General features: G+C 35.5%; 3 protein-coding genes across 3 annotated transcripts; 1 reads left to right on the forward strand and 2 right to left on the reverse strand.

The window, feature by feature from the left end:
• Positions 1 to 6,015: 6,015 nt before the first annotated feature.
• LOC116140444 (CBL-interacting serine/threonine-protein kinase 12-like) lies at positions 6,016 to 7,885 on the forward strand. The gene has a single exon (XM_031426073.1). The coding sequence runs from the start codon at positions 6,173 to 6,175 to the stop codon at positions 7,625 to 7,627; it is 1,455 nt and encodes a 484-aa protein (XP_031281933.1). The 5' UTR covers positions 6,016 to 6,172; the 3' UTR covers positions 7,628 to 7,885.
• Positions 7,886 to 11,645: 3,760 nt separating this feature from the next.
• On the reverse strand, positions 11,646 to 12,975 carry LOC116140404 (CBL-interacting serine/threonine-protein kinase 20). The gene is made up of 2 exons (XM_031426042.1): positions 12,100 to 12,975; positions 11,646 to 12,048 (listed from the first exon to the last, which is right to left on the reverse strand). The coding sequence occupies exons 1-2, from the start codon at positions 12,972 to 12,974 to the stop codon at positions 11,646 to 11,648; spliced, it is 1,278 nt and encodes a 425-aa protein (XP_031281902.1). The 5' UTR covers position 12,975.
• Positions 12,976 to 14,276: 1,301 nt separating this feature from the next.
• On the reverse strand, positions 14,277 to 14,925 carry LOC116140405 (CBL-interacting serine/threonine-protein kinase 20-like). Its single transcript, XM_031426044.1, has one exon. It carries the CDS (start codon positions 14,922 to 14,924, stop codon positions 14,277 to 14,279), a length of 648 nt encoding a protein of 215 aa, XP_031281904.1. The 5' UTR covers position 14,925.
• Between the last annotated feature and the right edge of the window lie 11,257 nt (positions 14,926 to 26,182).

Below are 26,182 nucleotides of genomic sequence, written 5' to 3' on the forward strand. Positions count from 1 at the left end.
CAGATGAAGTCGAAGTTGCCTATGAATGGAAGTCGAAGCAATGTAAGAAGTGCTACGTGTTTGGCCATGTTTACCACCTGTCAAAAGAGGTGCCAACGCCTTCTCAAAGCCCTCAAGAAGCCCCTTAGAGTGTCCCTTATTTGAGACCTCCGAGGGCCTTAAAGGTTCCCTTTGTGAGCACCAACCTTCCTGACTAAAAGGGTGACCTCTCAAGTGGTGACCCGATACCAAGAACTCCAGGGGCCTTAGAGATTCCCCCCGTGAGCACCTAACTCCCTAACCGGAAGACTGCCCTCCCAAGTGGTGACCCAATTTTGAGACCTCTCAATGCCTCAGAGATTCCCCCTGTGAGCACCACCTCCTTAACTAGGAGGATGTCCTCTTAGGTGATGACCCGTTTGTCAAGGCTCGTGATCTTTTGGCCCACAAAGCCCTTAAAAGGGTGGCAAGGGACCAATTGAATGATGAGTCTTCTATTGACGACTGTGAAGGGTCGTTAGCCATTGTTTAAGCTATCCCTACTGAAAACGTCGAGGTGGACCTCCACTTTGACATGGAATGGCACATGATTCAATCTTAGTCCTCTCGTCCTCTCGATCTGCTTGCGCCCAAGGGTAAGAAGAGTAAGAATAAAGGACGACAATCCTAATTTCTTGTTCCTTTTCATTATTGTAGAGCCTGTATGTTTTGTTTAGGCGTTTGTGCCTCTTTTGTGTTTTTGTTTACAAGCCTACGTGCTCCTTTGTAGGTGCCGATGCCTTTTTTATTTGAGCTTGCATGCTTTTGAGACACGGGTGTGTGTGCCTTTGTCATTTTAGTTTGTTTTGGCCTATGGGCCATTCGTGTTACTTTGTAACCTCCTTCTTTTTGGATATATAACTTACTTACCAAAAAATATAATAATAATAAAATTGTGGAATATGTTAACATTTTATTTAAATTTTGATTTTATATATAAATTTTGTTTAGGAGTGGAGCTATTGGCACTCCATTTATGGACTAAAGAAGCTTCATTTTCTTTTTCTTTCTTTTTCTTATGAAAACCCATAAATTTCATGAATACCCTTTATTCTATTTTTGTCTTTTAGTTTAAAAGAATTAATATTTAATTCTCTTAACTTATGTAATATACTCCCACCATCGTTATTCCTAAAACACTTTAGATGATTAAATTGAAAGTTTAGAAAAAATTAAAGCCAACCCAAAAAAAAAAAAAAAAAAAAAAAAAACCTTACAAATAATATAATAGTTAAAAACTCCAAATATATATATAAATTAAAATAACTACCAATACTTTAAAGAATAAATTAACAATAAATTTAATATGTGTCTACAAACAGTCTCATATATTAAATCCTATCTTTATTATTCATTTTCATTAAAATAATAATAATAAAATAAAGGGTTTATGAGAAAATAGTGGGGTGTCAAAAGTATTTGTAAATATGAAATTAAAATTAATTTTAATAATTTAATATAAAGATAAATTTATCATTATAAAATTTAATAAAAATTAGGCTTATTTAATTCTTAGTGGAGTGCCAATAAATCCACATTTTGTTTAATTTGGAACTTATAAAAAGATTTGTGAAGCTTAATGCTTAAATGACATCAACTCTTATTTTTTTTTAATTGAAATTGGACCCTCAAGAGAGGAGGAGAAACGGGCTATTTCTCTTAACTTGTAGATGGGTGGCAATAGAAAGCACTCAATTATAATTTTCAATCCAATTGTAAATGGGCCATGCCTAGGCCAGGCGAATACTTTCGAACAAATATTAATGAGAGAAGAAACAAACCAAAACCCAAGTTTGAGAATATATTGAACTCATCAACCCTACATTTTAGTTAAGCCAACATATATGAATCCACTTCACTTTCCTTGTACGTTGTGTATTAAAACTTGCATCTAAAACCTATTTATTAATCACCCAAAACAGAAACTCTACATATACACAAACACAACCAACTTATTTGGCTGACTGGCTGGCTATCTCCATGGAACTTGGAGAGTGTAGTGTACGCTTCTACTTCTACCTACTTGTTTTTTAATAACGAAGTTTGCCGTCTTTTTCTACCTTCAAAATAATGCCCATCAAATGATTTTTGGGTATGTATTAAAACCCTTTAGATAATAACCACAACTCTCATACCCTAAATCCTAATCCTTCCAAATCTCCTTGAAGGCGATCCTTTCAAGAGCAAAAAATAAACAAATGACTGGGTATCTCAAGAGTAAACGACTTTTTCCCACCCAAAGGTTTGCCTAAATAATTTTCCCACCCAAAAAGTTTCAAAATACCACCTTTTCACCCAAAATTAATATTCAGTTATTATCCAAAATCAATTACGAAGGCAAAAATTTTCTCTGTCACCATCATTTGAACCTCTAGTCTCCTCTTTACAAAACCTCTTTCACTCTAACACCTGATTTCTCACCGATTGTCAATCACTGCAAAGTTAAAGTTTTTTATTCTTAGCTGATTTTTGGCTGATTCCGAAGACAAATATTCAACTGGTTATCACCATTCGATTAACCGGCCTCCACTCTACAAAACCCCTCGTACCTTGGTTTCTGGTAAATGGTAACTCGTTGAACGCCAACTAAGAAATTGAAGTGTATTTTGGGTATTAATGAAATATTAACTTTTTGTAAAAAAAATAGTATTTTGAAACTTTTTAAGTAAAAAAGTGTCATTAAGGTAAACCTTGGATGGGAAAAAGTAGTTTACTCGTATCTCAATCCCCATAACTTAATATTATATTACAACATATGAAAAAAGTGGTATTTTGAAACTTTTTAGATAAAAAAGTGTTATTAAGGCAAACCTTGGATGGGAAAAAGTAGTTTACTCGTATCTCAATCCCCGTAGCTTAATATTGTATTACAACATATGAATAAGTGGGCTGGTAGACAACTTACAACTTGCCCATTCACCGTTTCGATTAATGCACTTCACCATATTCATATATTCATTAGTACTATCCACCTCATGTGCGGGACCTATATCACTAATTCTTTTTTACATTTAATTATTTATTTTATTCCTTAAAAAAAATTAAAAGAAAAAGCTTGCGCGTCAGTCAATCATCACCGACCATCGAGTTGACATGAATTCCATCACAAGATTCAGAGGACCTGTACGTAACCAACCCAGACACATTGAATAAAATTAAATACATAAAATATTTAACTATTTAGTCGGTTGAAAAATATCTCGCCACAAAAATGATTAGAGCCGTCTGATTACTGATCAGAAATGGTGAGAGCAAATACAACAAGGAAGCTTATCTACAGCGGATAAGTCGATAAGCATAGAAACTGGAAAAAATAAAAAAGTTAGCCTACGTGTGCTGCACGAGTACACGTAAGCAGATGACGTAACAACACGTGGTGACCACAAAAAAACCGGTTGACAGCTTGTTTTGCGTGGTTGGAAATAGGAACAAGTCTTTGTATAAATTTGAACCTCAGATTCTATGAAGATGTTAAAAGAGCCGTTACATTTACACTACACCATTCATTGTATTCATTCTATCGTAAAATGTTCAACTGTCACAGACCAAAACTCACCGCCTCCCTTTTCCTCTCTTTTTACGCCACCTGGACTCAACCTGGATGCTTTTACTCTTCAGTATTATTTATGGTGTGTTAAAAATAGGGGTGTTTAAAAGTGGTTAACCGACTTTTTTAAATCAAACTGGATTTTCAGTTTAAGAAAATTCTTGAACCAAAACCGAACCGATTTTAGGGGAAATCAATTTTTCGGTTAACCAGTTTTGAACCGGTTTTCCCTTTTTTTTTTTATAAAACTTTTTTTTTTTAAATTTTGTCCTAAATTAAATTGTAAATATAGACAATACATTAGGAACTAAGAAAAAAATTTTGGGTTGGGATTTTAGATTGAGTGAATTAGGGATTTATTTTAGTTTAGGTTATTATATATATATTTGAAAAACCGGTTTTCGGTTAATCGTTTCTAATTTTTCCCGAACTGGTAACCGAACCGAAAATTCGGTTTTTTGAATTTTTCGAACCGTAACCGAACCGTTTTTTCTGGTTAATCGGTTTTTCTGTTCGATTAGCTGTTCGGTTCAGTTTTTGCATTTTTTTGAACACCCCTAGTTAAAAACGTGTCTTATAGAACAAATTATAATTTAATGGGAATTAATTTTAGTTATATAAATTGGGAAATAGCTTAAGAAATTAAGAAAAAGGGGAAATTTTATGAGTTTAGGTAACACATAACATATAAGAAATTTTTGCATGATTTTATAGGCATTAGATACATCTGTTTCTTGTTCTTGTTCTTGTTAGTTGTTATCAACAGTATTTTATGTTAATTCAAAATTATGAAAAATTAATTTATAATTTCTCTAAACTTTACCTACAACATTATTGAAATTACGTTTAATTATCTTTGGGTGGCCGAACGTTTTGATAGGAACTCTTCGTGGTATTATTCAAGAAATTTTGAGTTCGATTGCGGATAGGGATAGCCATTAAAGTTTTTATTCGACCGATAGTTATATGTTTTCAAAAGATTAATTGAAGTGTGCATAAATTGACTTAAACACCCTTAGTCATAAAAAAAAAAAAAAAAAAATTACGTTGTATTTTGGGATAGTTGCATTTTTGTAAGGACACAATATTTAAAAAAAAACTATCACAAACATCCCTAAAATTGGTCAACATTAGCTAAAGTGAAATGATCAAAGGGAATTTTATTTATTTCCAATATAGAATATAAAAATAATAATTCATTTAGAATTTATGGGGTTGGTGTTGATGTTTCCTTCATATATGCGTCAATCATCAAGGATCTACTACTAAATTAGAAGGTAAAACTAATATCTATGGTGCAATTTACTTGCACTTTTGATATTGTAGATACTTAAACTATTAATTGTGCGTCGAATAAACATACAAACATTTACATATACATATGTGCACATTAATGGCCACACAATTAAACACTAATATCATATACATAGATCTCTCGGAAGATTCACATTTCAATGCTACATAAAGCACTCTATAGAATCAACAATCTCCTTTTATCAAAGATCAAATGATATATTCTCGCCCAAGGTTTAGCGAAATGACCATCCTTGGTTTCATCAATTCTAGATTTTCACTCTTAAATTAAGAGAAATCTGTCTAACGTAATAGTTAAATGGTAAAATGGTAATTCCAAATTCTAGATCTCATTCGACCAGAATTTCCGACACCTGGACCCCTGCCTGATCCAAACTTCATCTCTCCTTCATCAAACCACATCAAACCCAAATCCAAACTTTATACCCTGAAATCAAAACACCCTAGATCCTAAAACTAAAACAATTCGAGAATCCAACAACACACAACTCAAATCAAGCAAAGATCTAAACTTTCTCCACAAAAACTCGAATCCAAAAAAAAAAAAAAAAAAAAAAGACTATTCTCATAACAACCAAAAGGGTGGCAAATGATGTTCGACGAGCTGCTAGACGCCAGGGTGATGGGGGGTTTTGATAAAGGGGAGCCATTGATTCCAGGGGTGTTGACGAGTGGGATTTTGGCCGCTGAAACTGGCAAAAATTCTACATTGTTAATAATTTTGGGTAGGACTTAAATTGAATAAAACAAATAGATTCAAATGAAATGATTGTGTAATGTTAAAATTCTAGATTGTTAGGAGCTTTAAATGTATAAAAGACTACTCGAAGAATTAAATTAATAATCTTACTTGGATAAAACTAATAGATTTAAATGAAGTAATTGGGTAATGTTAAAATTTTAGATGGTTAGGAGCTTTAAAAGTATAGGGAGACTCGGAGAGTCGGAAGTTTTGAGTCTTTTCTAGATAAGTTTCGCATGGAAACAAAGATATCACTAAAATAATTTGACTTTTAGAAGGTTAGTAATTTTAAATAAGAAAAAAACATTACCCTATAATTTTGAAATTTAAAAAATAAAGAATGCAGTTAAAAATTTAAAGGGTATATGCCTTTCCCTAAAAAAAGCATCTGTATCCAACCCGTAAGTGTTTATCAGTCTCACAAACACAAACACAAACACAAACACAAACAACCAAAACAACTTCTCCAACCTTCAATGCAACAAAACAATCATTAGTTCTTCAAATACCCTTTTTCCTCCACCTCTTTCACATCCCCGATTCATTCATTTATGGCACAAACCGCCACCACCGCTACCCCAACCTCCACCCGCACCCGCACCCCCACCATCTCCAGGTCCAACTCCAACAAAGAACAAAGCCCTCTCTTAGGCCGCTATGAGGTCGGCAAACTTCTCGGTCATGGCACCTTCGCCAAAGTCTACCACGCACGCAACATCAAGTCCGGCGAAAGTGTGGCCATCAAAGTTATTGATAAAGAAAAGATTTTGAAAAGTGGACTCATGGCACACATCAAGCGTGAGATCTCAATTCTTCGTAGAGTTCGCCACCCCAACATCGTGCAATTGTTTGAAGTGATGGCCACTAAGTCCAAGATCTATTTTGTTATGGAATATGTTCGGGGTGGTGAACTCTTTAACAAGGTTGCCAAAGGAAGATTAAAAGAAGATCTTGCGAGGAAATACTTTCAGCAGTTAATTTCAGCCGTCGGATTTTGCCATGCGCGCGGCGTTTACCATCGTGATTTGAAACCTGAAAATTTGTTACTTGACGAGAATGGTGATCTTAAAGTTTCTGACTTTGGACTTAGTGCTGTGTCCGATCAGATTCGTCAAGATGGTTTGTTTCACACTTTTTGTGGGACTCCAGCTTATGTGGCTCCGGAGGTTTTAGGGAGAAAAGGTTATGAGGCAGCTAAGGTAGATATTTGGTCTTGTGGGGTGATTCTATTTGTGTTAATGGCTGGTTATTTGCCTTTTCATGATCAAAATATTATGGCTATGTATAAGAAGATTTATAAGGGTGAATTTAGATGTCCAAGATGGTTTTCTCCTGAGTTAACCAGGCTTTTATCAAGGTTACTTGATACTAATCCTGAGACAAGAATTACTATTCCGGGAATCATGGAGTTCAGATGGTTTAAAAGAGGGTTTAAGCATATAAAGTTTTATATAGAGGATGATAAGCTCTGTAATGTTGAGGAGGATGATGAGACGGATGTGGGATCATCATCTGATCAATCATTGTCCGAATCAGAATCTGAAATGGAAACAAGAAGGAAATTAACTTCGTTACCCAGACCAGCTAGTTTGAATGCATTTGATATTATATCCTTTTCTCCTGGATTTGATTTATCTGGATTATTTGAAGAGGGAGGAGAGGGTTCGAGATTTGTGTCTGGAGCTCCGGTTTCAAAGATTATATCCAAATTGGAGGAGATTGCTAAGGTGGTGAGTTTTACAGTGAGGAAGAAGGATTGTAGAGTGAGTTTGGAGGGGTCTAGAGAAGGTGTAAAAGGGCCTTTGACAATTGCAGCTGAAATATTTGAATTAACACCGAAATTGGTGGTACTGGAGGTAAAGAAGAAAGGAGGAGACAGAGGAGAATATGAAGAATTTTGTAATAACGAATTGAAACCGGGGTTGCAAAATTTGATGACGGAGGAATCAGAATCTGCAGTTGTTTCTGCTGTTGATGCTTCTCATTTGCCCTCGGATACTGAGTAGAGAGACAGGCAGGCCTCTGTATGATGTACTCCTTTTTTTTTTTTTTTTCCTAATTGCTTTGATTGTTCTCTTGTGCTACTTAAATAGATGCTATTATGTATTGTATGTTATGTTCTTATGTCGAGATGATTAGATTAGTATACGGAAAATGAAAATACAAGTTTCTACTGATCTTCGCACTTTGGTGGGTGCCTTATATGTTGTTTTCTATCAATATCTAATTGAAATGATGAATGGATATATGCACTTTCCTTTTTCCCTTTTTCCTTTGTCCTTTTCATTGTGTCATACTTACAAGGTATATAGTTCTGCAAATTTGTGGTTTGCATGAGCTTCATCAATGTGATAGGTTACTGTGAAAACCGATGATCTCTGAATATCTGTACATTGCTTTCCTTCTCTTAATGTCACATTTTTTGAAAGACTTCCGTCTCTGTTTTTGATTTTGCTGCAGTTTTGCCTTATATTCTTTTAAGGTGATGCCATTGGAAGTAGAGAGTTTCAATTAGAAATATGGCTAGAAAAGTTAGGTTACCCTTCCATTGTTTGATTCTGTGACATGCAGTATCTGAAAAATAATTGAAGTGAAAGGAAGTTTATGTACTAGACGCTGTAGTTCTATGCAAATTAAGGAGCTTGGGCTAGAACATGGTGCTAAATTTTGTTTCATCAGTTTTGTGAGTTTAGCATAGTAGAGTGCACAGAAGTGCCAGGTCAGTTTCAATGGACAGGAACTATATATTCAGTTAAATTACTCGATGATCTTTTAAAAAATATGATTTAGATAAACCAGCAAATTGATTCACTTCGATCTTATAGAGCAAAAATTGAGAACTAGCACCATGCTTTGCTACAGAAATAAGATTATTTTCGCAAGAATTAACTTTGAAGATAAAAGGCAATCATACCTTGGGGATTTCGTTGGAGTTGTTTTTATAAGGAAACCATAATTTTCCTTCCATTACTGTCAGTATTAATTTGGTCTTGTTTTTCTGCATTTCGTAGCTGTAAATTTGGGAAACAACCTATTTGATTTGTGCTGTCATGTATTTCTATAATAAGTCCAGTTCTTGGAATATAAGTTGGAAGGCAATAATTTGGAGGCATGAAGGACATCTGTAGAAACTCTATAGAAATCAAATTAATGAACCAATGCGTATTGTTCTGTGCTAATAACTGCTCCTTGTCAAATTTATGCTATCAATTCATTCTAACTAAAAGCTCAATTATTTTTGACTGCACTGTGGAAATCTGACCCCGAGGCTGCGGGGCCAACTGGTTGTCTGGACTGTTTCTGGATAATGGAGATGAGCGACATGAATCCATGACTCATGGGACCACTTGTGCCATTGAGGGAAAGGCTTCATTCTGTTGTTCTCTCACTTTCTCTTTGTTTTACTTTGTGGTTTGGGATGTGAGGACTGGGGATTTGTTGGATTATGAGAAAAAAGAGATGATTATTCTATCTCAATCAATAAGATTTCCTTCCTAGAAGATTTACAAATCCCAGAGCAGGTTAAAATAAATTTCCTAACTACTTCTAGGTGGTCGAGTGGTTCGATAGAAACTCTTAGGTGTATTACTTAAGAGGTCATGAGTTTGAGTCCTTTTTCGATTGCTAATAGGGGTAGTCATTGGGTTCTTATCCGACCGATAGTTCCAGAGTTCTGGGGGATTAATTTGCTTTGCTCCCTCATTTTATTGTTGGGTTTTCTTCAAAATCTGCTTGATTCTGTGCATCAATGTGCAAGAACATGTTTCTCCTTTTTTCTAATTTCATTATCATCTCAAGTTCAATTCGTTTGTTCATGCTATCAGCTTAAAGTTGATGGCACAGAAACTTATGTTCTAAAAAATTAAGCTGACTGAAGATACTTTGAAATATTTGAATTTTGGTTCTGAAAGTCTGGGCTAAGCCATACTACACATATCTTCTTGATCTTGGAAGAACCAATTGACTTTCTGATGCGATTTTCAGCTTCGCAATTTGGTGAAGTCGTTTTGGATTACAACAATAAGTCATGAAGCATTAATTCGTGGGTATGGTTAGGCAATAATAGATATTTATGTAGAAAAAAATCCGTTTGACAATCCACTTCGTGTATCATGTCAATGATATAGAGTGTCGTGATTCGATTGCAATGTTGATATATGTGTGTTTCACGTTTTTCCAATATTGCTTTTCCAAATTATTGGCGGATCAAACTATTCAATGTCATCCTTGATGATTCTGCATGTTTGACGAAAAAACACAAATTTTTATACAACTTTTATTTGAAAATTTAGGCCACTTTTGACGATTTACATTGGTTGCTTGAAGCCATCCCTTACTTAGTGAATGCAGTTACAGGAAATGCTCTGTTTAAGTTTTGTTGAGCTGTCTTTCTTAATCAAGAAGCCAAATAGTGAACCTAATAAACATCCCAAAACGATATCTTAAATATGTAAAACTTAATGAGACTTTTTTTTTTTTTTTTCAAATTACTGAGGTGTTTAGGACAGAGCTAGCCCCTCCACTACTAAGAAATCTAGCCTCCTCGTGATTAGCTTTACCTCCATCATTCCCTCTTTTGATTTCTGGGGTTACAGAAGGGCCACAATATATTTTATTTTCTAAGTATAGGAAGCTGTTGCCATCAATTAGCTCAACTAACTAATCAATCAGACCACATACCCACATTGCACGTTGTGGATTTATTGGACATTTTTATCAATGTCTTTTTCCTTTCAACAGTTATGTTTCTGTACATGAACCAAGCGAAAGATAGACAAAGACAAATGGAAATATGGAATGGATGAGAAACAAGTGATAGCCGCTATAGCTATATTTGAAAACTACGTAGAAACTTTTAGACTTTGTGGGGATAAATTGTCTGCAACTGGATCTATTTACTGTTAATACCGTTTTGAAATTAATGGTAATAGAATAATCAAATATTCAATAATGATGTCTGCAAAATCCAAATTCTACTTACTCTTTTTGATGGGACAAACTTTGTCTTCTGTGGTACATCTTCCAACAAATGAAGTATCCCTGCCGTTAATTGAGCTTTCAATTGCTTCTTATTCGTTGTTTTTAAAATGAAGATGGCGGCAGCCGGCTGCCGGCCTGCTGGTTCATGAACGGCTGGAATCAACAATAAAACGTTCTCAGGCAGAGGTTATCTTCTTTCAATCTGACATTATGTATGCTCATTGTCCATAATACTAACATAAGACCGGTTATAAGTACACCAAAATGCCTTTCTGAATCTCGTTTATGTAGATGGACGATTTGTCGCTCTTTAGTCTTGAAGATGTACTGCTTGTCATTCAATTGTTTCTAATAAGACTGACTTCCTGTTGGAAGAATAACATGCCATTCAGCCATTCAATCTTCTAAACATAAAGTCATAAACCTCTTCTTCTGGGTTTTATAACTAGACTGACATTATTAGTATACAATCATGATGATCTTGCCTTCTATTTATTTATATTTGTCAAAAACGTTCTTAAAAGCTAGCTTCTCTGAGGCCACTCTGTTAGCTAGGATAGTAATTTGATCAGTACTGTTGTACTGAAACATTATTTTATTGTCATCAACTTCGATTTGCTCAAAGTTTTGATTCCAATCTAAAATTTCAGTCGCAAGTTTAATTAATATAACCTGTTAAGCAAGAATGACAATGTTTGGTTCATTTTGGCTCTTTAAATACCCTGTTTTAATCACATTTGTTAGGCTGAAAGTGCATAATGTTCTATGTCAAGAATTCTGTACCAAACAAGACTAATGTAATACAAATCTCTTCATAGTTTTAAATTCAATTAACAATATACATGCAAGAAAGAAAAAATTCAAAACAAAAGAAAAAGTAAAAACAATGAATTGAAAGAATTGAAATGGATAAAAGGTTAAAAGGGTTTAGCAGCGTATATGAGTTGCATGCAGAAATAGAAGAGGGTTCAGGAAAAGTACCTCTTGTTATCCTATATATAAAGCAAAAACTATAAGAATTATTATGGCTACAGTTGATATAGACTACTCAACTCCTTGCCAAGTCCACACTATATCCTTGAGAGAAGGCTTCAATTCATGGCTGCAGAAATTTTTATATTCTATTGTATCTCCAGATGCTTTCTTCAACTCCACCACATGAAAAGAAGGAGTAACTTCGAAGATTTCAGCATCTATTGCGAGCTTCCCTTTTCTTCCTTGTCTGCTGTGTCTTAAATTCACTGTTCCATTCTTCTTGTTGAAGTAACACTTCTCTGTAACTGCTATCTCTTCGAATTTCGACACAATGGCAGAGGCTGACTTTGTTGTAGTGAATCTTGTTTCTAGACTACTATTCATATCATTCTCGAATAAACCTGATAAATTAAAGCCTTGGGAGAGAGAGATAATGTCAAAGGCATTAAAAAGATATGGCTTAACTGGACTTCTGCTTGCCATTGATGTACTTGTACTACTCTCACTTTCTGATGACTCGAACGCAGCATGAATATCGCTAATCAACTTGTTTCTCTGTTGTCCTTGTGGTGATTGTGGGAGTTCAAGTTGTTCATAATTCTTCTTAAACCAGGTATTGTCCATGAGCTTATCCATAGTGATTCTTGTTTTAGGATTCGGATCAAGAATCCTGGAAAGAAGTTTCCGAACTTCTGGTGGAATCCAGTTGGGCCTCTTGAATTCACCTCTTGTGATCTTCTTGTACATTTCCATGAGATTTGAATCATAGAAAGGGAGATAACCAGCCAATAGAACATAAAGAACAACCCCACATGACCAAATATCAGCTTTTTCTCCATCATAGCCCTTCTTGTTGATTACTTCTGGTGAAACATAAGCAGGAGTTCCACAAGATGTGTGAAGTAGACCATCCTGCCTTCTTGAATCCAGCAATGCACTCAAGCCAAAATCTGAAATTTTCAAGTCACCATTCTCATCAAGAAGGAGATTTTCGGGTTTAAGATCCCGGTGATATACCCCTCGGCTATGACAAAACTCAACGGCTCCAATCAATTGTTGAAAATATTTTCTTGCAACGTCTTCTTTGAGCCTCCCTTTGGCAACTTTGTTGAAAAGTTCACCTCCTCTCACGTACTCCATGGCGAAATATATCTTGGTTTTGCTTGCCATCACCTCATAAAGCTGTACAATATTAGGATGCCTAACGAGGTGCATTATAGAGATTTCTCGTTTGATTTGATCAATCAAACCAACCTTCAATATCTTCTCCTTATCAATAATCTTAATGGCTACACTTTCGCCAGTCTTGAGGTTTCTCGCATGGTAAACTTTGGCGAATGTCCCTTGTCCAAGCAATCGTCCGAGCTCATACCTATTCATCAATACTCCTTTCTCCATCCTGAAGGAACGTTAAAAGAAACGATCGATGAAAGGTGAAAATACAACAAAATGATTCAAAAACATCAATTATTGTATTTCACCATTCAAGATTGCAACATCAGTTCCCCCTAGTCAGCCGGGACATGAATGAAGACAATGAAAAAATGTTGAAAGAAAGAAGAGAATTAAAGGGGTGATTGACAATCAGGGCATAATTAGGACAAAGGATGTTCAAACCTAGCCTAGAGGCGAGGCTAGAAAAATCCTTTGCAAGAGGAGAAAACCACTAAAATAATTTTATTCCACAAAGGTACCACAGACTTCACGAATTCCAGCTATACCAAGAAAACTGATTGCATTTTATAAAAATAGCAAAAGTTGGTTGGTGTTGATGACCAAGTATTGGCCATTATTTCCTTCTATGTATAGTAATATTTATAGGCTGATATTTTGGATCTTGTCCATAAAATCAGACGATTATTGCGTAGCTTTTTTGGTTTTAATACAATGTCGGATCTTGGAAGAACGTGCTGTTATTCTCTAGAACCAGTTTTTAACTGTTAGAATCGTGTTTTTTCGGCACTGATTTTGATTAAAAAAAGTGGTGTACAAACTAAGCACAAAATCCTTATGACTTTGTATTCATGTAGCCCAAATTTTTACATGTTGTGGCCTAAGTTCTTTTTTTTATTTTTTGGCATCATGAATTTTCGAGCCAACTTGTATGTATCTCGATTAATCATATGTAGTCTAAGTATTTAAACAAGTAGCAATGGCCCTTTTCTTTATTGAAAATATTAATAATGAATAGCATAGTTAATTTGATCCAGAAAAGAGTATTCCGGAATCCATATTTGAAACACTAAATTAAGTAAGCATTAAAAGGTGAGTTTGGCATTCAATTTTATGCACATTTTCTTCGTTAATAGTGAGTTCTGTAAGCAGAACTAGCAATTGTTAAGAACCATACAGACTGTTTTGAATTGTCTTTTGTCAATAATTCAAAGTTTCCGGGGCCATAAAAAAATTGTACTCATTTCACGATATTTCCTAAGAGTTGAGAGAGACAATAGGATCACAGAATCGGAATCGTTTTATCCACTGATTATTGAGGTACTATATATATAATTTATAATTTCAGGGGGGGTAACTTCGGTTTTGACCTTCAATCTGCTTTAAGATAAAGATAATTCTGTCGCATTATTCATTATATTATTAACCTGAGTGTCTTATAGTTTAATAACAAAGCCATGAATGAAAGTAGCTATTAGTAAATACTGTCGTTTGGGAAAATTCGGACGAAATGGTTATAACTTGTATCTAAACTATATNATCATAGAAAGGGAGATAACCAGCCAATAGAACATAAAGAACAACCCCACATGACCAAATATCAGCTTTTTCTCCATCATAGCCCTTCTTGTTGATTACTTCTGGTGAAACATAAGCAGGAGTTCCACAAGATGTGTGAAGTAGACCATCCTGCCTTCTTGAATCCAGCAATGCACTCAAGCCAAAATCTGAAATTTTCAAGTCACCATTCTCATCAAGAAGGAGATTTTCGGGTTTAAGATCCCGGTGATATACCCCTCGGCTATGACAAAACTCAACGGCTCCAATCAATTGTTGAAAATATTTTCTTGCAACGTCTTCTTTGAGCCTCCCTTTGGCAACTTTGTTGAAAAGTTCACCTCCTCTCACGTACTCCATGGCGAAATATATCTTGGTTTTGCTTGCCATCACCTCATAAAGCTGTACAATATTAGGATGCCTAACGAGGTGCATTATAGAGATTTCTCGTTTGATTTGATCAATCAAACCAACCTTCAATATCTTCTCCTTATCAATAATCTTAATGGCTACACTTTCGCCAGTCTTGAGGTTTCTCGCATGGTAAACTTTGGCGAATGTCCCTTGTCCAAGCAATCGTCCGAGCTCATACCTATTCATCAATACTCCTTTCTCCATCCTGAAGGAACGTTAAAAGAAACGATCGATGAAAGGTGAAAATACAACAAAATGATTCAAAAACATCAATTATTGTATTTCACCATTCAAGATTGCAACATCAGTTCCCCCTAGTCAGCCGGGACATGAATGAAGACAATGAAAAAATGTTGAAAGAAAGAAGAGAATTAAAGGGGTGATTGACAATCAGGGCATAATTAGGACAAAGGATGTTCAAACCTAGCCTAGAGGCGAGGCTAGAAAAATCCTTTGCAAGAGGAGAAAACCACTAAAATAATTTTATTCCACAAAGGTACCACAGACTTCACGAATTCCAGCTATACCAAGAAAACTGATTGCATTTTATAAAAATAGCAAAAGTTGGTTGGTGTTGATGACCAAGTATTGGCCATTATTTCCTTCTATGTATAGTAATATTTATAGGCTGATATTTTGGATCTTGTCCATAAAATCAGACGATTATTGCGTAGCTTTTTTGGTTTTAATACAATGTCGGATCTTGGAAGAACGTGCTGTTATTCTCTAGAACCAGTTTTTAACTGTTAGAATCGTGTTTTTTCGGCACTGATTTTGATTAAAAAAAGTGGTGTACAAACTAAGCACAAAATCCTTATGACTTTGTATTCATGTAGCCCAAATTTTTACATGTTGTGGCCTAAGTTCTTTTTTTTATTTTTTGGCATCATGAATTTTCGAGCCAACTTGTATGTATCTCGATTAATCATATGTAGTCTAAGTATTTAAACAAGTAGCAATGGCCCTTTTCTTTATTGAAAATATTAATAATGAATAGCATAGTTAATTTGATCCAGAAAAGAGTATTCCGGAATCCATATTTGAAACACTAAATTAAGTAAGCATTAAAAGGTGAGTTTGGCATTCAATTTTATGCACATTTTCTTCGTTAATAGTGAGTTCTGTAAGCAGAACTAGCAATTGTTAAGAACCATACAGACTGTTTTGAATTGTCTTTTGTCAATAATTCAAAGTTTCCGGGGCCATAAAAAAATTGTACTCATTTCACGATATTTCCTAAGAGTTGAGAGAGACAATAGGATCACAGAATCGGAATCGTTTTATCCACTGATTATTGAGGTACTATATATATAATTTATAATTTCAGGGGGGTACACTTCAGTTTTGAGTTTTGACCTTCAATCTGCTTTAAGATAAAGATAATTCTGTCGCATTCTTAATTATGTTATTAACCTGAAACAATTAATATTTATTCAATTAACCTGAGTGTCCTATAGTTTAATAACAAAGCCATGAATGAAAGTAGCTATTAGTAAATACTGTCGTTTGGGAAAATTCGGACGAAATGGTTATAACTTGTATCTAAACTATATAGATAAAGAGATTGAAGTCAACATCATTTCATTTTGTATCTAAACTATATAACTTGTCACCACATCCACCAGTTCATCAGCTCACAACTGGACCACAAACTCAGCCAATGAAGCTATTACATGTGGCGGAGCCATGTGGCTGATTGCACCGTGACCAATTGACCTACTTTAGTTAAATATTAGCTACGAATTCATGATGGATAGAGAAATTGGTGACTGCATACCAGCCATAACTAAATCTAGGCAGAATGCAGTGGTTCTATTTGTAAGGCAGTGACCTGATCGCGATGTTTTGCTTCGGAATTCATGATATTATTTTTTAATTAATATTGTGACTTTTACGTATATTATTTCAAATAACAATAAAAATGTCGGTTTGATTGAGTTGGTTCATGTATGCCCACATATTAAATATTAAATGTATATCTATGAACTCGGTTGGGGTTAAGGCTCGAAAACTTTACGTAAACATTTTTCACTCAAAATGTATCTATTTAATAATGAAGATCTAAGCTTAATCAACTAAATTCTATACTTTAGTGATATATGACGATTTTATAGTGATTTTATTTAGAAATAATTATAACATAAAATTAATTCAGACTCTCTTTTATCGAGAAAGAGACTAATTAAACGATTGTTTAACATGTATGAAAACTGAAGAACAAGTGGGGTCAAAGTGCCAGCTTTTGTGAATGCGATGAAGGATCTGTTAGCTGCCATGTTGAGGATAGAGGGTTTGAGGAAGTAGGAATCTTGTAAAACACAGTTGCTTTGTGTTCACCGTCTAAATTAATAATGGGTGGCAGCATGCATGCAGGTTTTGTACAGTTCATAAATAAGCGGTAGGAGGGGACACCGTTTCATGCAAGCACATGATGGCAAAAAGTTTTCTAAAACTTGGAATGATGACCTCTGCTTTGGTTTCGGTGTACCGCTTAATTTGCTTTCTGCATATGCTGTGCTTGCTTTCACTACCTATGACACCCGTCCAAAACAATTTCACTATTTTTTACCCTCAATTTTGGGCGGTTTCATCTAAAATTTAGTTATATTTTATGATAATGCCATCGATTAAATGAGTTTGAAATGTTATTTGGAATATTTTTTTAATACAATGTTAAAATTACTGCACATTTTGCAAATGGAAAAAAAATATTTTTTAAGTTTTTCATATTATAAACCATAAAAATGAATTCTGAAATTTATTTTTTGTTCATTTTCAAAAATAATTTTCAATTCATAAACTAAATGGATACATTTATGACAATAATATTACAAAAGAAATTATTATGCAATTTTAAATGTTACTGAGTCACAGTGTTCTACACTTAGCAAGGATTATTTTTACCCTCTTCATTCTAATTTTTTTCTTTTTCTTTTAGGTAACTGGGATTTCCAAGTCAACTTGTAAGTATCTCAACTTATATATAGAGTATATTGAACACTCTATAAGTTTAAAAGAAAAAGTAAAACGCAATGTTATTATAGTAGATAGCCCCAAAGTTTGAACCCAAGTATTCAAGGAAGGGAGCAAACCTCCTTGACCGGCCGTCAGACCAACCCCTTGGAATTCTTAATTCTTCATTCTTCATTCTAATTCTCTATGTCTTGTTTGTGTGATGATGTGGCTTCTCATTTGCCACAGTGGAAGTCAGCTTCTTTAATTAAAAGTTAAACACTTGCTGCGATGTCGTTTTGGCCAAACCTAATGTGTTATCTGATTAGGCTATCACACTTTTACGCAGACTTCATCTCTCTTTTCTGTTTTGGTTCGACAGCTCTTACCCCTAAAGAAAGTTCCAGAATTGATTTTCATCTACGATTATAGAGGAAGCAGAGACAGGTGGATGACGATCTAGGAATGGAGCATGTGTATTAAAGAAATCTAGGGTTTTTAGATTTGGGTGTGTTCTTTCTTTATCTGTAATCTTTCGTGTTCTGATTCAATCATTCTCTCTGTACTATCTTGATTGAAATGAAATGCCCTATTATGTGCCTTGGAGAGTGGATGTAGGCTGCAAAGCCGAACCATTATAATTTTGTGTCTTGTGTATGCTTGTTTTATTCTTTATCTTCATTTGTCATATGTCTAATTATTAAGTTGATAAATGTTTCATTGCTGATTTAGTTTTAAGTAAACCCTAGAAATCTAACAAATTGGTATCAGAGCCTGATTGAAGGTCCAATTAGGGTTTCTCTAGTTTAATCGTGCCTAAATACAGTTTTAGGTTTTCTTAAACTGATTTCTTTTCTATTGCTGAATGTTTTTCGGATTTGTGAGAAAGACATGTCAACTAAATTTAAGCTTGAAAAGTTTACAGGTGAAAATGATTTTGGATTATGGAAAATGAAGATGGAAGCAGTATTGGTTAAAGAGGGCTTGGCTTTAGCTCTGAAGGGAGAAGAAGAGTTACCTGATACATTAACCACCATAGAAAAAACAAGACATGCTGAACTAGGACAAAAGCTCACTGATCCTTGGCTTGGGTGACAAAGTGCTTCGAGAAGTCAAGAAAGAAAAGACTGCTGCAGAGATATGGAGTAGGTTAGACTCACTTTATCAGTCAAAGACTGTTCCTAATCGGTTATTTCTAAAACATAGCTTATTTGGGTTTAAGATGGATGAACAAAAATCACTAAAAGATAATAAGAATGATTTTCTTAAGATTTTACAAGATTTAGAGAGTATTTCTATTGAAATTGGTGATGAGGATCAAGCTGTGATCCTGTTGAATTATTTACCCAAAACCTATTCGAACTTTGAAGAGACTTTGAAATATGATAGGCAGACTCTGAAATTAGAAGAAGTAGTAGAAGCTATCTCAGCTAAGGATACTGAAAATAGGATTAGGGAAAGAAATGTGAGTGATAGTGAGGGTCTTATAGTCAAAGGAAGATCTGAGAAGAAGAACTAGAAAAAAGGCGGGCAGAATAGACATAGGTCCAAATCCAAACCTGGGAAATGGAAGTGTTTCTTCTGTCATAAGGAGGGCCACCTTAGGAGAGATTGTCCTGAGAGAAAGAAAAATAAATATGAGAAAGAGGATGATGGAGGTAGTGTAGGGGCAGTATCAGAGGGTTATGAGAGTTCAAAGGTCCTAGTTATTTCAGATGGCAATACTAGTGATGAGTGGATTTTAGACACTGGTTGCACCTATCATATGACACCTAATAGGGAGTGGTTTAGCTCGTTTCAACTCTTAGATGGTGGGAAAGTGATGATGGGAAACAATAATGTCTATCATATTAAGGGAATAGGATCTGTTAAGCTGAATCTCCATAGTGGATTAACTAAGACACTTACTGAAGTTAGGTATATCTCTGACCTCAAATGAAATCTTATCTCTCTTGGAACTTTAGACTCTATAGGTCTAAGTTATAAGGCTGCTAATGGGAGTCTTAGTGTTTTGAAAGGTTCTTTGGTTGTTATGAAGGCTGAAAAAAGGAATGGTTTGTATGTGTTGAAAGGTAAGACTGATAGTGGAGTGGCTAATATTGGGTCAACTGAGGAGCTAGATAAGACTACCTTGTGGCACCAAAGACTTGCCCATGTCAGTGAAAAAGGTTTAGGAGAACTTAGTAAACAAAACCTACTGTGTGGGGATAAAATAGGGAACCTGAATTTTTGTGAACACTATGTATTTGGAAAAATGAGCAGGGTAAAATTTGGGATTGGACAACACTACTCAAGCTCACCACTTGAGTATGTGCATTCTGATATATGGGGACCATCTAGGCATTATGCACTTGGAGGAGGTAGATACTTTATGAGTCTTATAGATGACTACTCTAGGCATGTTTGGGTTTAGTTCCTTAAAACCAAGGATGAAGCTTTTCCTAGATTTAGGGAATGGAAAACTATGGTTGAAAAACAAAGTGGAAAGAAACTGAAAAAGTTGAAAACTGATAATGGTTTGGAATTCATTAATGAGGAGTTCAATAACTACTGTAGAGTTAATGGGGTAGTTAGACATAAGACAGTGAGACACACTCCACAACAGAATGGTCTCTATGAAAGGATGAATATGACTATTCTAGAAAAGGTAAGAAGCATTCTGTCATGCTCTAAACTTCCAGTTAAGTTCTGGGCAGAAGCAACCCATACTGTGGTCTACTTGATAAATAGAACACCTTCTTCAGCTAAAAGTTTTAGGGTTCCACTTGAAAGATGGACTGGTCACCCTGTAAACCTGGAAAAACATAGAGTGTTTGGGTGCCTAGCTTATGTTCATACAAAGGATGAAAAATTAAAACCTAGAGCCATTAAATGTATTTTCTTAGGATATCCAGACGGGGTTAAAGGTTATAAGTTCTGGAATTTTAAATCTAAGAAATGCATTATGAGTAGAGATGTCATCTTCAGAGAAAATACCCTACCTGGTTTAGGAAGTAAACCTGATGAATCTAAGAATCTCTATTCAGGAGTAGGACACTTAGAACTAGAAGTGAAGGACTCCAGTCTCAGTTTAAGTTTGAATCAAGATGGAGTTGAGGAATTAAATACTCATGAGGAAGAACCAATTGCTGATCATGAAGTAGGTTAGAATACTCCAAGTGTAGATACATCAAACTTGACAGATTATCAAGAGATAGGATTAAGAACAATCAGACCTCCCAACATACTAGGATATGCAGACTTAGTTGCATATGCACTTCAGGTGAAGGGAGAGATGAATGATGAACCTAAGATATTCCAAGAAGCAGTTTCGGGATCTGAAAAGTTGGAATGGAAGAAAGCCATTGAAGAAGAATTTGATTATCTTATGAAGAATAATACATGGATCTTGGTTGATCAACAAGAAGATTGTAAAGTGGTAAAATGCAAATGGATTTTCAAAAGGAAACCAGGTTTAACAGTTCAGGATGCACCTAGGTACAAAGCTAGGTTAGTTGCGAAGGAGTTCACACAAGTAGAGGGGGTTGACTATAATGAAATCTTTTCTCCAGTGGTCAAACATACATCCATCAGGGTTTTGATCTCTCTTGTAGTTCAATTTGACCTAAAATTAGAACAACTCGATGTGACGACAGCTTTCTTGCATGGGGATTTGAAAGAAAGCATTTTAATGGAGCAACCTGAAGGATACAACAGTGCTACAAGTAAAGTTTGTTTATTAAAAAAATCATTATATGGTTTGAAACAGTCACCATGACAGTGGTATAAGAAATTTGATTCTTTTATGATAGAAATAGGGTTTAACAGATGTAATTTTGACAGCTGTTTTTATTTTAAAATAATTTTTGAACTGACTCATATTTTCTTACTGTTGTATGTGGATGATATGCTTGTGGCATGTCATGATAAATCTGAGCTGTGTCGACTGAAGAGGTTACTGAACACCAAGTTTGAAATGAAAGAACTGAGTCAGCTTAGAAAATTCTTAGTGTTTCTATTATCAGAAACAGAACCTCTGAAAGTCTGAAGCTAGTACAATAGGACTATGCTGAGAAAATCCTAAAGAAATTCAATATGCAGGATGCTAAATCTGTTCAAACTCCTCTCGGTGTTCACCTAAAACTTTCACATGAGCAGAGTCCACAAACTGAAAAAGAGAAGCTGGAGATGGCAGAAATTCCTTATGCGAGTGCATTGGGAAGCTTAATGTACTTGATGGTGTGTTTAAGACCAAACTTAGGCTTTACTGTAAGTCTGGTAAGCAGATTTATAAGCAATCCAGGAAAGACTCACTGGATAGCTCTTAAATGGATTATGAGATATTTACAGGGAACTAGATCAGCATGAATTGTTTTTAAGAAAAAATAGAGTTGTGATGATTGTGTTGAGGGTTTTTGTGATGCAGATTATGTAGGACATATAGACAGAAGGAAGTCTACATCTGGATTTGTTTTCACTATGTGGGGAAATGTTGTCAGTTGGAAATCTAAGCTGTAACATATGGTTACCCTGTCTTCAACTGAGTCAGAATATGTTGCATTAACTGAGGCAGCAAAGGAAGCTACCTGGTTGAGAGGATTGATAAATGAGCTGGGTATTAAGCAATAGAGAGTGATGATTAACAGTGACAGCCAGAGTGCAATTCACCTCTGCAAAAACCAAGTATACCATGAAAGAACCAAACACATAGATGTTCGCCTTCATTTCATTAGGGAAATGATCGAAAGAGGAGAAATCGAGATTGAAAAAATTGATGGCTCTCATAATCTTGTTGATATGTTCACAATACCTGTTCCATTTGAAAAGCACAGGCTCTACATGAGCCTACTTCAAGTTCAAGAGTGAACTGATGAATTTCCAAGGTCACATGGGGTGACAAATCGAGAAGCCAAGGTAGAGAATTGTGATGATGTGGCTTCTCATTTGCCACGGTGGAAGTTAACTTCTTTAATTAAAAGTCAAACACTTGTTGCGACGTCGTTTTGGCCAAACCTAATGTGTTATCTGATTAGGCTATCACACATTTACGCAGACTTCATCTCTCTCTTTTCTGTTTTGGTTCGACAGCTCTTACCCCTAAAGAAAGTTCCAGAATTGATTTTCATCTACGATTATGGAGGAATCAGAGACAGGTGGATGACGATCTAGGAGTGGATCATGTGTATTTAACACATGCTGATGCTGAAGGAAGAAGCAGATTTCAGATTAAAGAAATCTAAGGTTTTCAGATTTGGGTGTGTTCTTTCCTTATCTGTAATCTTTCATGTTCTGATTCAATCATTATCTCTGTACTATCTTGATTGAAATGAAATGCCCTATTGTGAGCCTTGGAGAGTGGATGTAGGCTGTAAAGCCGAACCACTATAATTCTGTGTCTTGTTTATGCTTGTTTTATACTTTATCTTCATTTGTCATATGTCTGATTGTTAAGTTGATAAACGTTTCACTGCTGATTTAGTCTTAAGTAAACCCTAGAAATCTAACAGTTTGCCTAATTTTTTACACATTGATCGGTGGATAAATGGTCATGCTAATTTACCAGTTTCATGTACTAATCTTATATAAACTTATTTCACAAGTTACAAAGACAGAAACAAAAACATAACAGATAGAATAAATAATAAGTGGCTTTCAGTGTCACCATTCAACAAATACATAAATAAATTCATAAGAACTTAGAAAACTAGCCAGCTTTGACAATATTATTCTTACCAGACACTGTTATATATATTTATCATACTATATATTTATGTATTTTTACTAATTTTTCTTAGATATATGCTTACATCAACACATCTTTAAAAATTCGGATTTCAGTTTCTGAGAAAAGAGTTAAACAAATTTTTGATGAACTCCTTCCACCATAAAGTGAAATCCAAATTTTAAGAAAAATGTGAACATCTCTACCAACTAATTAAACAGATTATATAATTGAATTAACTTCAAGTGCGACCACTCTTACGATCCCTTCTTTCCCCCCACTCATGGACGCATAAGTTCTTTCAAACCCCAAACTTATCAAGAATTCATTGATTCTGCTGTACCAGGCCCTAGGGGCCTGTTTTAATTCATAAAGAGCCTTTCTAAGGAGATACACCTTATCATCTTGCCCTTCAACCGTATACCCTTCAGGTTGCTCCACAAAGATCTCTTCATTAAGCCACCCATTTAAGAAAGCAGATTTCACATCCATTTGGAAGACTTTCCACTTGAAATGGGCTGCAATTGCAAGAAAGATTCTGATGGTGTCATGCCTTGCAACTAGTGCGAAAGTGTCAGTGAAGTCCACCATAAACTGCTGTGCATAACCCTTCACTACAAGCCTTGCTTCGTGTCTATTAACTGAACCATCAGGATTCATTTTCTTCTTATAAATCCATTTCACCTGAATGATCTTTCTTTCGGTAGGTCTGGTCACCAATTCCCAGGTTGCATTCTTCTCAATCATGTCAAGTTCTTCTTCCATTGCTGTCCTCCACTCTTCAACCTTGACTGCTTCAGCATAACAAGTTGGTTCCATCAAGGCCAAGTTGCATTTGTCATAAATTTCAGCCAAAGGTCTAGTTCCCCTGACTGGAGGATCAGCTTCAGAATCAGAACTAAAATCTGAAGCATCCTGATTAGTTGTTAAATCTCCTCATTGTTCCTGCATATTACTCCCTTCAATTTCATTTTTGTCCCAGTTCCACAACCCATCTTCATCTACTTTTACATCTCGATTAACCAAGAATTTTTTGGTCTTAGGATTGTAAATCCTATATGTTTTGGACAAGCTACTATATCCAACAAAAATTCCAGTTTTAGCCTTCTCATCCAGCTTACTCCTCTTGTTGGCTGGAATATGAGCATAACAAATGCTCCCAAATACTTTGAGGTGGTTGATGCTTGGCTTTACTCCATACCAAGCCTCAAATGGTGTTTTGTTATCCAAGGCTTTAGTTGGTAGCCTGTTGAGAAGGTAGATTGTTGTATTTACAGCTTCAGCCCAGAAAAATTTTGGTAGCCTTTTTTCAAACAACATAAATCTTGCCATTTCCATTACGGTTCTGTTTTTTCTTTCACTCACACCATTTTGTTGTGGTGTGTAAGGAGTGCTCAGCTGGTGCTTTATTCTGGACCCTGCACAAAGTTCTTGAAACTGGTTTGAGGTATACTCTGAACCATTGTCACTCCGGATGGTTTTCAAACTCAAACCAGTTTCATTCTCCACCATTTGCTTAAACCCCTTAAACATTGCAGCCACCTCACCTTTTTGTTTCAAGAAGTAAACCTAGCATACCCTGGTGAAGTCACCTATAAACAACAGAAAATACCTGCTGCCATTCAGAGAAGGAACCTGCATGGGACCACACACATCTATGTATATAAGCTGAAGCTTTTCAACAGCTCTCCAAGATTGATTTGCTGGAAATGGTTGCCTACTGATTTTCCCTAGTTGGCAAACTTGACACACCCCTTCCTTCTCCTCAATTTCGGGCATGTTCTGAACAAGTTGTCTCCTCCCTATTTCCTTAAGACCTGAATAATGAAAATGCCTAAGTCTTTTATGCCAAACTTCAGTTTCAACACATTTTGCAGACAAGGCATGTAAAGTTGAATTTTTCCATTCTATTGGAAAACTTTTCCCAAGCATTCTTACATTCATCAACTCATTTCCTAAGTTATCTACTACAATGCAAGACATGTTTTGAAAGTGCAAGGAGTAGTTATTTTCTAGCATCTGACCCACACTCAGCAAACTTTGGTTAATTTAGGGTACATAAAGAACATTTGAAATATATTTAGTGCCTAATGGAGTTGGGACAGCAACCTTACCTCTTCCTTTGACTTCCACAAATTCTCCATTGCCAATCTTGACTTTGGAGTGAAAAAGTTTATCAATGCTCACAAAACTTGACAGATTTGGAGTCATGTGGTTTGTACAGCCACTGTCAATTAGCCATACATCATCACACATGTTGTGGTTTGTGCATGAAGCCATGAAGAGTTGTTTGGTTTCTGGATTTTGTTGTTGGACCTCCACCACTGTAGCCTGCTGCTCCTGCTGATTTCCCTTGCTTTTACACACTTTTTCTATGTGTCCATACTGCTTGCATGACCTGCATTGTATGCCAGGTCTGAACCAACACTTATATTTTGGATGGTTCTTCTTTTTGCAGTGCACACATGGAGGAAATGATCTTGGTCCACCACGTTTCCCTCCTTGATTGTTGCTCTTCTCTTTTGCTTTCTTTTCACCACCGTATTTCTTGTCTTCCTTTCCTTGTACTCTTCCTTTTTGTCCTGCAAACATGGTTGCCTCAATTGAGTCTTCTTGCCTCAGCTGCCTCCTTTGTTTCTAGGCTTGAAGTGAATGAACTAGCTCAACCAAGCTGATTCGGGACAGATCTTTAGAGTCTTCTAGGGACGAAATTTTTGCTTCAAACCTCTCAGGTAAGTTGACTAGGACCTTCTCCACTACTCTCTGCTTGGTTAGTTCTTCCCCTAGCAGTTTGATTTTGTTCACAACA

Source organism: Pistacia vera, unplaced genomic scaffold, assembly GCF_008641045.1.
Source record: "Pistacia vera cultivar Batoury unplaced genomic scaffold, PisVer_v2 Contig372, whole genome shotgun sequence".
In the NCBI taxonomy this organism is placed as follows: Eukaryota; Viridiplantae; Streptophyta; class Magnoliopsida; order Sapindales; family Anacardiaceae; genus Pistacia; species Pistacia vera.

Excerpts from the sequence above, each read along its gene's own strand:
- LOC116140404 (XM_031426042.1), bottom strand. The coding sequence starts at position 12,974 with ATGGAGAAAGGAGTATTGATGAATAGGTATGAGCTCGGACGATTGCTT. Across the intron at positions 12,049-12,099 it reads ATTAGCGATATTCATGCTGC|AAGTCCAGTTAAGCCATATC; the intron begins GTTCGAGTCATC and ends AATGGCAAGCAG.
- LOC116140444 (XM_031426073.1), top strand. The coding sequence starts at position 6,173 with ATGGCACAAACCGCCACCACCGCTACCCCAACCTCCACCCGCACCCGC.